The 12972-nt window shown below is 33.4% G+C and overlaps 3 protein-coding genes across 10 annotated transcripts; 2 read left to right on the forward strand and 1 right to left on the reverse strand.

Moving 5' to 3' along the window:
- The first annotated feature begins 360 nt into the window (after positions 1–360).
- LOC112736363 (uncharacterized protein At2g27730, mitochondrial) lies at positions 361–3462 on the forward strand. The gene is made up of 4 exons (XM_025785778.3): positions 361–575; positions 1236–1372; positions 2157–2195; positions 3032–3462. Exons 2-4 carry the CDS (start codon positions 1265–1267, stop codon positions 3242–3244), a joined length of 360 nt encoding a protein of 119 aa, XP_025641563.1. The 5' UTR covers positions 361–575; positions 1236–1264; the 3' UTR covers positions 3245–3462.
- A 1604-nt stretch (positions 3463–5066) lies between these two features.
- Positions 5067–9901, forward strand: LOC112736364 (heterogeneous nuclear ribonucleoprotein Q). Of its 8 annotated transcripts, none has more exons than XM_025785780.3 (10): positions 5067–5252; positions 5395–5441; positions 5524–6678; positions 6767–6883; positions 7025–7165; positions 7726–7899; positions 8395–8602; positions 8696–8859; positions 9090–9172; positions 9544–9901. In XM_025785780.3, the coding sequence occupies exons 3-10, from the start codon at positions 6226–6228 to the stop codon at positions 9701–9703; spliced, it is 1500 nt and encodes a 499-aa protein (XP_025641565.1). In that variant the 5' UTR covers positions 5067–5252; positions 5395–5441; positions 5524–6225; the 3' UTR covers positions 9704–9901. The 8 variants fall into 8 exon arrangements, 6 of the variants coding, with proteins under 6 accessions (XP_025641565.1, XP_072067113.1, XP_025641568.1 ...); XR_011869285.1 differs by having other exon boundaries at positions 5103–5252; positions 6217–6678; positions 8696–8845; XM_025785783.3 differs by having other exon boundaries at positions 5103–5252; positions 6217–6678.
- Positions 9902–11046: 1145 nt separating this feature from the next.
- LOC112736365 (DNA polymerase II subunit B4) lies at positions 11047–12866 on the reverse strand. Its single transcript, XM_025785784.2, has 3 exons — positions 12556–12866; positions 12155–12273; positions 11047–11540 (listed from the first exon to the last, which is right to left on the reverse strand). Exons 1-3 carry the CDS (start codon positions 12732–12734, stop codon positions 11383–11385), a joined length of 456 nt encoding a protein of 151 aa, XP_025641569.1. The 5' UTR covers positions 12735–12866; the 3' UTR covers positions 11047–11382.
- Positions 12867–12972: the final 106 nt, after the last annotated feature.

Consider the following 12972-nt stretch of genomic DNA (forward strand, 5'->3'; position numbering starts at 1 on the left):
TTATTTATAGGGGGATTCAAACCAATTAAATTCAAATTATGTTGGTTCGATGATTAAGTATTCAATTGAAAATAAAATTTATATAAAAATTAAAAAAAAAATAATAAAAGATAGTACATCATCAATTTAAATTTAAATAATTATCATAATTTAAAATATTTTTAAGTTAAAAAATAAAGATGTATATATATTATTAAAATTTATTTATTTTTAAATTAATATTAAACTAATCGAATAATTAGATTAGTTTAAATTTTTCGATCCTAAAATTAATATCCAATTTAATTTAGATTTTATTTAATCGGATATGATCCGATTTCGCCTAATTACCTATCAAATCCAAAATCAATATAATAAAATTTGATCCATTTTGAACAGATAATCAAGCTGCGGTTACAAGTGAACCCCAAATTGAAGCATTTATTTGTTGAATACTGGAATGAAACATCGGAAGTTCCTAAACGGCACCGTATTTATACCCTCAAGTCTTAACCTGTACTCCTCTTCCAATAGCAATTGCCAACAGCAACTATTCACGCCTTTGTTCCAACTGCCAAATTTTTCTCGAGACTGAGGTAACTTGCTACTCTTCCCTGAACTCATTCCTTCTTCATTCTCATTCTCATTTAAAAGCATTTCGATTCATTTTCATTCCATTTCGGATCCATAGGATATTTGAGTTGTCGCGAATCTTCCTCTTAACATGTTCCCCAAGAAATGCAATGCTAAATTTAGGGTTCACGTTTTTCGTATCTTTCATTCATTGATTCAATCATCGAATTTCACTTTCTTAAGTAGCTCATATTCTTATCGGAATTTCTTCTTCGTTTAGATCGTTCTTTACATGTACGACACTCCGAATTTGTCTAGGCTATTCTTGTTAATTCATCCTTAAAATACGAAATGGTAATACCTGCAGCAGGATATTTATGCTAATTCATGATTGAGGATTATTCCGAATATATAACCACAAAGGAAATCTAAAATATGTGGAAAAAGAAAAAGAGATTTTCATATATGTAGGTTAGTGCTACACTTTTAGAGCTTTTTCGGGTTACATAAAAAGTATGAAACCTTTTAAGACTTGAGATTTTTCCCTATCTACTTCTTTGTGTTTGCCTACTCATTGTTTTTATCAAGCCTTTGAAACTATTGGCCTTTTCGTAGCTGAAATGTTTGGCTGTAACTCTTGTATGTATAACAAGTAAGCTTGCTATTTGTTTTCTGACTTGCAGAGATTGGGACTTGAAAAAAACTAACTGCTATGGCAATGCGGGTGGCTGCAAGAAATGCATCTAGAAGGCTATTTAGCAGCGGCTCTGGAAAAATACTCAGTGAGGAGGAGAAGGCCGCTGAAAATGCATACTTTAAGGTAACTTGAGAAGCTGCTATAGCATAGTGTGCTGCTCAATTGTTTTAATTTTATCCTGCTAGGGACTGCCAAATTTGTTTGAAGATGCTGTTATAAATTTGATAAATTAGGAAGTTTTAAGGACATGTGATGATCAGTTATGCTGGCGAAGCCCTTCTTTGCAGTGTTGAAGAATGTTAACTTGAAGTAATATTTTCCTTTAAGAACAATCAAAATTCAATTTGTTTTAAATTTTATTTGATTCATTTTTCGTAATAATTTATATAATTCATCCAGAAGGGAGCCTTGGAGCAACGGTTGAGTTGTCTCCATGTGACCTCAAGGTCACGGGTTCAAGATGTGAATGTAATTATCAAGTTGGGATACGTACATTACATCCTTTTGGTGCGACCCTTCCTCGGACCCTGTGTTAACGTGGGTTACTTGTGCATTGGGCTGTCCTTTTTATATTTATATAATTCATTCAGATTGGCAGGGACATACAATGTTGTCTGTGTTCTAATAAAATGATGTAATTTATATTTTAAACTTGTGTGCTTAGATAATCTTCAGTTTTAGTTTAGCACTCACCTGAAAACAGATTATTGTTCAGGATCTTCAAGTACTCATTGTCATAAATATAAAAGTAGAAGCCTCATCCATGTTTTTTCTTTCTTGTCCACTCAATTACTGAAGAGAAAGATGCAAGATGCTAGCTCTCATAAGTAGAGTTTGTATATGTTGGTTTATGCTTTTTCTTGTTGATAGCATATGTGTAGTGTGCTTACTTATTTTAATAATTCAGAAAGCTGAGCAAGAGAAGTTGGAGAAGCTTGCTCGCAAGGTATGTCCTCAAATTCTGCACTCTTGTTTTTCTTTTTTCTGTTAAAATCTCAGTAAAGTACATGATAAGCTTGTTGAAAATATTTAGCAAAATTAAATGGATTTTTATTTATTGCCTTAGGTCCTCGACTCAGTTTTCTGCTTCTAGTTTGCTGACGTTGGATATATAATGTATCTGATTCATTTAAAAGTGTACACTGCTTATACACATAGTTAATGTGCTCTGTAGTCCATTTGATATCCAAAAAAGAAATATGATCATTGTAGACTCTGATTATATTACAAGTAGATTTATCATTCACCTTTTCTTTTAGTGATGTTTGATTTCAAGAGGACAAGGTTGCAGTATTAGTGTTGGTTGACTGACTTGCCAGGTTGAAACGGGTTGATGTTTGAACAATCCCATAATTGATCTACTCATCCAGTGTCCTGCATTCGATGCACCAGAATGTATACTTAAGATAATTTAGATTAATGCACATAGACAGGCCCTTAATAATTAAGCCATAATTCCATATAATCATTTTGCTACGAGAATGATTTTCAGTCATGCTGCTTCCTTTCCCCTTTTCTTGTCAATTAATATTTGTGCCTTGTACTTTTAAAGCTTAAAACTTAGGTGAAAGTTGATTCCATTTAATTCTGCCCATGTCTGTGTCTCTGAACAAGTGAAGGACATGCAATTTTGATTACTCAGCCACTTCGTGTTTGTACCATGCATTGTGTTACTTTCTATTTCTGTATCTTGCTTGCTAGCAACTTCTTTCCATTTGAGTATAAAATTTATGTTTAAGTATGAGCTTCAAACTTAGTAGTAAACTTTTTATTCTAATGAAGGGACCTCAATCAGAAGCCAAGCCAGCCACAGGCTCAGGGGGTTCAGTACCTGATGCCAAGCCCAGTGGCTCAGCACATACAGATGCATCAGCTGAAAAGGTTTCAACTGACAAGTACCGGAATTATGCAGTTGTGGCAGGTACAATAACATTTCTTAGTGGTTTGGGTTGGTACCTCAAGGGCACTGCAAAAAAGCCAGAGGTGCAGGATTGAAGGTTTCAATGGTGTATGTTCTGATTTTGGTTTTGGACCTTCCGGTTGCAGCAGTTGCACAGAAATAAATGACCAAACACAGTTTTTGTTGCATCATACAATTACCATTGTGTTTTTTTATTTCTTCTGATGTTTCATTGTAACCCCTATATGCTTGATTATATTAGCATGAGGAACATCGAAATTGATTAGTTTTTCAAATGTCATGCGGTTAATCATTTGCTTTGCCCCTCGTTGGCATGTTGAGATTGTGATCCAAAAGTATGTGATATATATTATGCTTCTAGCTAGTTGCTCAAATGGAGCGAGAGGGAGGTCGAAGTATGAGATAATTGCGATAACATATGAAGACTGTGAAGTCAAGTTAGTTAATAGGTTAGTTAGACTACATGTTATCAATCTGTGTTTCTCTTAGTGAAACGCAAAAATAAAACAAAATAAAATAATTGAAAGCATTTTGTGTCTTGAATAACATCACCAAACGCATTAAATAAAGTTTTTTCTTTTATGATATAAAATATATTTTTTTATATTCTTTTATTTTTTATCAATTATTTTTTATAAAAAATAGAATATATATATATAATTTAAATAAATATTCCTGGGACCTCAACTTTGGTAGGTGAAGAGGAAGTTTTGCTAAATCCAATTGTGTCATGGATGGTGGTGTATGGATGCAATAGTCTGAAGAACAGGCAACTTGCAGTAGGTATCTCAGTAGTTACACCACACCCTTTCTATGTATGTATGTATAACACCACACCTATTACTATGATAATATATATATTTAGAATCACTGAGAAACCAATAAACAGCAGAATCACTCTGCCCCTAGGCTCTCTAGTCGCTATATATTTAGGCAAATTATTGCATTCGTCCTAAAATATTTGGATAGGATGCATGGGATGCTCATGCTTTTCATCCTCCATTCATGTATTATTGTATTTATAAGAGAAAAGCTCAAGAACAAAATTTATTATTTTTTACTAGTATTTTTAGTTATTAATTTAATATTTTTTATTTAACAGTCTAATAACATATTTTTAAATATTATTGGTTTTTTTCTCTAACATTCCGCTATCTATAAATTAATGAAAATATGAAATAGGATTTATTCATTATTATAATTATGATTAAATATACAATTGTTTCTCTTTCCAGAGAGCATTTGACCATATCATCAAATTTGATAAGAAGAAATGCAATTATATTTAAATACATTAATAATAGACCAAATTTTTCATAAATGATATTACATTCATTCTATTCCTATCGGATTAGGTTTTTTGGTATGATTATAAAAATAATTGAGTAATCTAGATTTCCTATAAAACAGATATGATGACTATAATATTAAGTAAAAAGAGAAATTCATATATCATTTATTTAGTCACTTAAATATGTGATAATAAATAATATTTCTTTAGTTAACAATCAACTACCAATAATAAAATAAATGATAATGAAGAAAATAAAAAAAGATATAAAATTTGGGTTTAACAACAAGCGCCCATATTAAATATACAAAGCTGCAAATAATGTTTTCTAGAGAATATAATTATTTATGTATTTAATATCATTGATATTTCAATTTTTTTTAGTATAAAACTTTTTTGTATATACATTCTTAACAAATACCCTAACAAAACAAAAAAGTTTAACTTTTGCATTGAAACTTTAAAATGGCATCAATTTAAAATATGATTAATTACTCACATTTTAAATGTTTTTAGAACATTTCTTAATTATTTTTAAAACATCTTGAAAATTATTTAACATCTTGAAAAATATTTTTAAAACACTTCTTAATTAATCATATTTTAAAACAGATTTTAAGTATAGATCTAGTTGATTTACCGGAATACCCCTGATTCGCTGGCCTGTCTTCGGTCTTCACGAATTATTTCATTCCTAATGTCAAAAGAATAATAATCCGGCAGTTTTCAAGTTGCGGCGGCAGAAACATTGGTGTTTGTGAGAATCAGTGAGTGGGGCACTCGAATCTAGGGTTCGTTAACCATTTTTCCATTCTCGTTACTTGTCTAATTAAAGCTACAATTTTGCATCAAAGTTAATGCCTATGAGATTCGTTTTGCTATCCTTTTTTTGGGGGAGGATCCATAACCAATAGTATTTTGCTTTCATTTCAGCTCCTCCAATTTGGATCCTATAGCTTCATTCTTCTCCCCCCATACAGGTTCTCTCTCTCTCTCTCTCTCTTGCGCGCGTACACGGATTAATTGAACTGGTTAATTTATTTTGTCCTATTTCTTTTTTAGGTTTTCTGAAATTTATTGTGTAATTTAAGGTAGTAGAAGAGTACAACTGTGACACCATCAGTATCTCAGAATTGTATGTAAATTTGTGGCAGGAACGTGCACAGATTAGTAAAACTGCTATGTGCTATTATTTTTACTGAGATTGGGATTGGAACACTTGTGTAGGCTTCGTGATTCTCCTTCTGTTCTGCTATCTCATCCCCTTTAATGCCTGATTTGACTCGTAATATGTAATCAAACTTGTTGGACTCTCGCTACTTGTAAACATAGTTTGTTCTGCTTTCATGCCTGCAATTCTGGATTTTTCTTGAGGGGCTTTGCCTCATTTGACTTTATGTTATACAAGGGCCTTGAGCTCATCCACTATCCCTTTTAAACCTGTACCCATTTGGGTTACAGATTCAATTCTGTTCCACCACCTTTGTTGTTTCATTTTGCAAGTCTTATTTCATTTATTGTACTTGCCTGCCAATGCTGCTAAATTATGTTGTCATTGTCCCTTTGGTAAAAATCTTTCACATTGCGGCCTGCTAATTCTTATTCTCATTGCATGGGTTTCCTTCTGAGATTCATTCGCCACAACTCGTTTTTGGTCTTTCATTTTCCTCCATTCGATATGTGCATACTTCTTCCCAGGAATTCTTTTGGCCTCTATGCCTTCTTCACAGTTGCCTCACAAGCTTGTTTACTTAGTTTCATAAGATGCCACGGGGAAAGGCAAATTCTTCATCAGTTGCTAAGCCATCCGAGCCTGAAAATCCAGCTGAATCTGATGAAAAGATCGATTTTGATGACGCAAATGATGCTGAGGAAACAATGGAAGAAGAAATTGAATATGAAGAAGTAGAAGAAGAAGAGGAAGTGGAAGAAATAGAAGAGGTGGAAGAAGAGGAAGAGGATCCGGAGGAGGTTGAGGTGGTGGAGGAGGAAGAGGAGGAAGAGGATCCGGAGGAGGTGGAAGAGGTTGAAGAAATGGAAGAAGATAATATCATGCAAAACAGTAGCAAGGCAGAAGATAAGGATGAGAAGAAAAAGCATGCTGATCTTCTATCTCTTCCTCCTCATGGGTCTGAAGTATACATTGGTGGTATTCCACTTGATGCCTCAACTGAGGATTTGAAAGCATTTTGTGAGTCTATTGGGGAAGTTGCAGAGGTAAGCCTGTGATATCTTTTTTTTGTTTTTTTATATATGGATACAAATATACAGTATCACCTGGTAACTTTAGGATTGGTGAGAACAGGTTCGTGTAATGACAGGAAAAGATTCTTCTGAGAATAAGGGATTTGGTTTTGTGACATTTAAAAGTGTGGAATTGGCTTCTAAAGCCATCAAGGAGCTGAACAATAAAGCATTTAAGGTAATATTATATTTTTAAATCAGTATGAAGTATGAACTATATACTATGCAATTTCTCCTCATAACTAATGCAGACAATTATCTTCTTTCAATGCAATTTTGTGATTTCAATGCCTGAGTATACCAAAGATGAATTTCTCAGGGTAGAAAAATAAAATGTTCAACAGCTCAAGCAAAACACCGTCTTTTTATTGGCAATGTTCCCAGAAACTGGGGTGATGAAGATCTCAGGAAGGTTGTATCTGATGTTGCACCTGGAGTTACTGGTTTAGAACTAGTCAAGGTATATATTATGTTGTTGTGTTAGAGGTATGCCTATATCATCATAAAGTTTTTTAGTTTTTTTTTTTTTTATAAGTTTAATTACTTTGCTAGTCTTAATAGTTTCACCCAATTTTTAATTAGGTCTTTATAGTTTAAAACTTTGTAATTGAGTCTCTATATTAGATAAAAAATTTTAATTAGGTCTTTTCAAACTTTTTTTTTGTTAGAAAATACAAATTATTTTTGGAAATTTTTTTTGTGTGTTTGATATAGAATGAACTGTGAAATATTCTAAAAGCAAATATTTAAGATTATTATTTTTCTTATGAAAAAAAAAAACACGGTAGGGACTTAATTACAAATTTTTATCTAATATAGGGACCTGATTACAAACTTTTAAACTATAACGATCCAATTAAAAATTTGGTGAAACTATAGGGACTAACAGAATAATTAACCTTTTAAAAATCACAGGTTATTCCTAAACTTCTTTTGTTGCATCGCAGCTGCAGAACATAAAGCCAATATTTTGGTTTTCTTTTTAACATTTGTTTACTTTTGGTTCAATTTTCATTTCAGGATATGAAGAACACTAAAAATAACCGTGGATTTGCTTTTATTGACTATTATAATCATGCATGTGCTGAATATTCAAGGCAAAAGATGATGAGCTCAACATTTAAGCTAGGTGACAATGCTCCAACGGTGAGCTGGGCTGACCCTAAAAATGCTGATTCCTCTGCTTCATCTCAGGTCTGGACTCTTATAACTTTTGTGTTTTTACACTCAAGTGATAGTTATGGTTACTTTGACGAGAAAGCCTTTTTGTTTATAGAAAACAAATTTTATTGTGATGAAGAGGTGGAATTACCGAGTGAGCAGGATAAGTAATGCTCCCAAGTAGAACCAAAGAGTACAAAAAACAGACGAGAAGGGAAAGAATAATATAACAATGCTTTTCAATCCCTGAGCATATACATTAGGGGCCATTTACCTTGTATCACTCACAATTCCTTCCATGCACTCACTACAGGATAACTCAGCAGCTAGGAAACAACAGGCATTTCCTGTTTATTCTAATTTCATTTCCCTGATTCTCCTCATCTTTCTCTCTCACTCTTTGAAATTTTTTCATTTAGATAACTTTCGTAACTTGTAGTTGGTTTCTATCATATTTTAACAGTTTAATCCTCTACCCAGTGCTCAATACAAATTGCATTTAGTGAGATCTTAAGCATATATGAACAGGTGAAGGCAGTATATGTGAAGAACTTGCCTAGGAATGTAACTCAGGAGCAGATGAAGAAGCTTTTTGAACATCATGGGAAGATCACAAAGGTGGTTCTTCCACCACCAAAGTCTGGGCAGGAAAAGAATAGAATAGGTTTTGTACATTTTGCAGAGAGGTCAAGTGCTATGAAAGCACTAAAAAACACTGAAAGATATGAATTAGAAGGTGACATACGCATCAATTTTTCCCATTTTCCTAACTATTTATGCGAGGTTGTAAACACTGGCCAATATTAAATTAGCTTTTTGTAAATATCAGGTCAAATTTTGGACTGCTCTCTAGCTAAGCCACAGGCTGATCAAAAGTCTGGAGGATCAAACTTGCAGAAGCCAGGATTGCTTCCAAGCTATCCCCCACATGTTGGTTACGGTTTGGTTGGTGCCCTTGGCACGGGACATGGTTCCCCAGGTTTTGCACAGATGGTGTGTTTATGTTTGTTATCATTATATTATTAACTCTTCTCCAAACAGGAAGTTACCCTCTGCTAACTTAGAAAGAATCTAAAGTTTATTGCATTGCCTACCTCTTTTGCATGTTCCGATATATTTTAAACATCAAAAGGAATAATTTATATCAGACCTCCTTATATGTCTTTTACTTGTTACAACATTCAAATCAATTCGTCTTGATGACGGGGGTTCATCTTTTGCAGCCCTCGATGTATGGAGGGGGTGCTCCTGCTGAAATTTCCATGATGCCTATGCTTCTGGCCGACGGTCGGATTGGATATGTCTTGTAAGTGAAAAGCCAACTGTTGCTTGATATGTATATTACCTGCATGACATGTTACCTTAATATAAAACATTTGGTAGATTGGCATTTAAACTTTACAATGATGCTTTATATCAATAATTAGAGCAAATATTTCCTGAAAGATTCTAACATTTTAGTCATTAAAAGATTAAATGTATCCACTCTAATCATTAAAAGATATTCATTGGACACATTAATTAACCCCTTAACGTGAAAATTGGATGCACATTGCTATTCAAAAGATTAATGTATGAAAGGCTAACTATTTGAAGAACTAAATATTATTATGTTAAAAATTGACTTTCAGGGACTAATTTGCCTGGGGTCTAATGCAATTTTGTTTCCTTTTTCAGGCAACAACCAGGTCAGGGAGTGCACTCACGAACACCACCCTTCTTTCAGAGAGGTGGCTGGGGTGGTGGTGGTGGGAGTAGCAGCAGGAATGCTAGCAGTTCAAGTAAAGGAAGGCACAATAATAATAGTAGCCAGGGGCATAGATACCGCCCATATTAGTTGGTCTTTTAAAGGTGTATTCTCCTTCGTGCCTTAAGAATTTCGTTCAAATTTAGTTAGTTTGTTAAGCAATTTTTTTATAATTAAATAGTTTATCCTGTAGATTCAATCTTACTTATCATGTTAGGCCGTTTAGAACCTGAATTGGAAGTTTTATTATGTTAAATAATCTAAGGAAGATAATTTTAAAATATAAAATACACAAGCCTACACATGTAGAATATTGGAAGCGTAAAATGTAAATCATCTAGAGCTACAACTGAAGGCTATAAGTAAAAATGGAATGATATTTGCATAATTGTTTACGGCAAGCATTTAATGTGTTCAATTTATATAGTCTTGGCATTACAATTATACACCTTCAACAAATAGAAATCTAAGAATGTGCCAAATCATGTTGAGTGACTTCGTATTATTATGATATCAGTCATGATTTGGTAAATCTTTTAATTTCTAATGATTGGTGTATAAAAATTAATTTAAGGTTAAACTACTATAAATGCGTCTGAATTATTTTTTTGCTAACAAAAATATTTTCAAATTTTGTTATTGATAAAAATGCTCTCAAATTATTTAAAAACGAGACAACTATAAATCTGTGAACTGAAATATTCTTCGTCAATGGAAAAAAAAAAGTGGCAAACAGAACTTCTTATGTGAAAAGTCAAAAGTGAAATTCTGGCATTGGTAAATGAGTCAAGTCACGTTTTTTCTATTAACAGATCACAATTAGGTTTTGTCAACGCAAAGATAATTCAAATACATTATTAGTACTTTATCCTTAACTTAATAAATCCTATTTCATAATCCACATACACGATGAATATGTACCTCTATGGTCGATTTGGTAGCTAACATGAACAGAATCAGGGTCATTTGTCATTTAAAAAAAAGGTCTCCAAAGTTAGTTGACACCTTAAATTCTTCGCTTATTTTGTGTGGTAAATATTGGCTTCTTATCTCACCAAAACTAAGGGAAACTTCTCGTCTTTATCTATTTATTTTTATAAGAATTACGTATCATATTTTCAACAAGATCGTTAAATGAGTTGATAAAATTTGAACACACGACCTTACATGTTATGAGTTCAATTTTAACATCATAATTATAATTTAGAAAGCACCTATAAATGGAGTTGGCAGAGTCTGAAGCAAACGGCACCTATACGGGACTTAAAATTTATGAAAGGTCATGCCACTTCGTGCAAGGGAGTAGGAATTTTGAAGCCTGCTATGCTTTATCTATATCTGACATTTATATAAACCATAGCCAAATGCCATAAATTTAATCCGAGTATAATCGCATTCTCTTCATAGTTTAAACTTATGGTAGAACAAAATGGTAACTGCTAATATCCATCTCATAATTTCACATATTTGAATGGCAAGTTTGTGCTGTTAGTTGTTACACAGCATTTTCCATTTTGTCTTCAACGTTCACATTCTTTCTCTAAAAGTATGCCAGTTCAGCAAGGCTTTCACCAAGTAAACAGGGATGAGGGGGAAACATTCTTGTATTCTACAAACAATAAGCTACAATTTTGACACAGATCTGAGAGCAGTTTGCATGCGTGAATCAAGCAGTCATGCATATCATCCGAACAACAAAATGAAATATTATGTTAAACAAGTCCCCTGTCTCTGTCATGACAAATGCAACTGCCTTCATTCCTTTGGCCTCATTCGGCATCACCACTCTCCCCTTTCTCGGGTGACTCCCCATTATCAGATTTGACTTTACCAGATGGCTCCCCTTCCACCTTCCTTTTCTTGTTCTTCCCACTTTCCTTTTCTTTTGACACTGCTGCTTTCTTCCCAGCATTCTTCTTCCTGAAGTCTGTTAGGTCATGAAGAACAAGTGTTAAGATCATCAATAGGCCATACCGACACAGTATATTAGTCAAATCAAACAGTTACATATATTTTGTTGAAAGTGTATCAATTTCTAATTTAAAACATCAATTTTTTCTTTGTATTTTTCAACAACTGAATTGCTGTACTGCTAATATCCAATCTTATATACTCATTGTGAATGAATCAATGAACAACAGCTCCTCTCGCTCCGCTTTGACCTGAGTTTTTGCTTTTACTCGAATTTCACCAAATAGCAGATCAAGCTAGTTTAGCATAATGGTAAAGAACAGACTAATTAACAACACGGGATTGGGACATAACAACCCGTGCTCACAATTTAACATGACAGAGTAATGTGCACTGATCTCAACCATCCATAATAATGAAGATATGATAAAAGAAAAGGATCCTGATAATAATATAATATCAAATATGATATGTATTCCTGTTGAATGGGAGCATGACGATATTTTGAACAAAAGCACCCCAATAACCTTGCAGAAGATTTTGAACAACTAAAGCTTTATTATCATGGCAAGTCTACATTCTGAAGAAAAGGTCCCCTCATGTTTTGCTCTGGACAATTTGATAACCAACCTTCAAGAGAAGCTTTAAGAGGGCGGATAAACTCAGAGAAGTCAGTTTCTTCAAGAGCTTTGAAAATATCATCAGCATTGACTATCTGCCTCTTTGACTCCTTACAAATGTCATTAGCTCTGCATCACCACATCATTTCACAGTAATATATTTCTGATCATATATATATATAAGCAATTTTGTTGTGTGTAAGTGTGTGTATATTCTTTTTTTTAAGGCCTAAACAAAAGTCCGCTCAATTAGCCTCCAAAATCTTATCCCGGCTACTACTAATCAAGTAAAATTTCATTAGCACAACTAAAATTTAACATGTTTATCACAATAAAATGGAGACAACTAAAATTTCATTAGAGCACCAGAAAGGTGGTTTCAAAAATAGGGTAAAAATGTAAGAAATTTACGTTGCGGAAATGTAGTGGATAAAGATCCTGGCACTTTCAGAGAATGCAAGAAGTGCGTCTTTGTTGACGGATATGTCTCCGTCTTCGGAGCATCGGGATAGCTTATCCTTCACGATGCGGCGCACGATAGTCCTGGGAAGCTCTTCCGCCTCCGGCACCGGTTTCGCCTCCTCCGCCATTCTCTTCTTTCTCTTGCAAGCGATATGCTCACTACGGCAGTTTCACTGTACTTATTCGATTTTTGGTGTGCAATTAGGGTTTTTCTTTTCTTTTCTTTCCTGTGTTTAATTTATGGAGTAATTGATCAAATTACTTCACTTATTTTTTAAATTAGTTTTTAAATTTTTTTTAATTAAATTGTCTTTCAAAAATTATAAATTAGTCATTTTAGTTCTTTTATCACTTCTATTTGTTACT

The sequence above is a fragment of the Arachis hypogaea genome, chromosome 13 (genome assembly GCF_003086295.3).
Source record: "Arachis hypogaea cultivar Tifrunner chromosome 13, arahy.Tifrunner.gnm2.J5K5, whole genome shotgun sequence".
Taxonomy (NCBI): Eukaryota; Viridiplantae; Streptophyta; class Magnoliopsida; order Fabales; family Fabaceae; genus Arachis; species Arachis hypogaea.

Coding starts and splice junctions, on each gene's coding strand:
- LOC112736363 (XM_025785778.3), top strand. CDS start 1,265: ATGGCAATGCGGGTGGCTGCAAGAAATGCATCTAGAAGGCTATTTAGC. Junction 1,373..2,156: donor CTGAAAATGCATACTTTAAG/GTAACTTGAGAA, acceptor TTAATAATTCAG/AAAGCTGAGCAAGAGAAGTT. Junction 2,196..3,031: donor TGGAGAAGCTTGCTCGCAAG/GTATGTCCTCAA, acceptor ATTCTAATGAAG/GGACCTCAATCAGAAGCCAA.
- LOC112736364 (XM_025785780.3), top strand. CDS start 6,226: ATGCCACGGGGAAAGGCAAATTCTTCATCAGTTGCTAAGCCATCCGAG. Junction 6,679..6,766: donor CTATTGGGGAAGTTGCAGAG/GTAAGCCTGTGA, acceptor TGGTGAGAACAG/GTTCGTGTAATGACAGGAAA. Junction 8,860..9,089: donor CCCCAGGTTTTGCACAGATG/GTGTGTTTATGT, acceptor CATCTTTTGCAG/CCCTCGATGTATGGAGGGGG.
- LOC112736365 (XM_025785784.2), bottom strand. CDS start 12,734: ATGGCGGAGGAGGCGAAACCGGTGCCGGAGGCGGAAGAGCTTCCCAGG. Junction 12,274..12,555: donor ATCCACTACATTTCCGCAAC/GTAAATTTCTTA, acceptor GTGGTGATGCAG/AGCTAATGACATTTGTAAGG. Junction 11,541..12,154: donor TCTTAAAGCTTCTCTTGAAG/GTTGGTTATCAA, acceptor ATGACCTAACAG/ACTTCAGGAAGAAGAATGCT.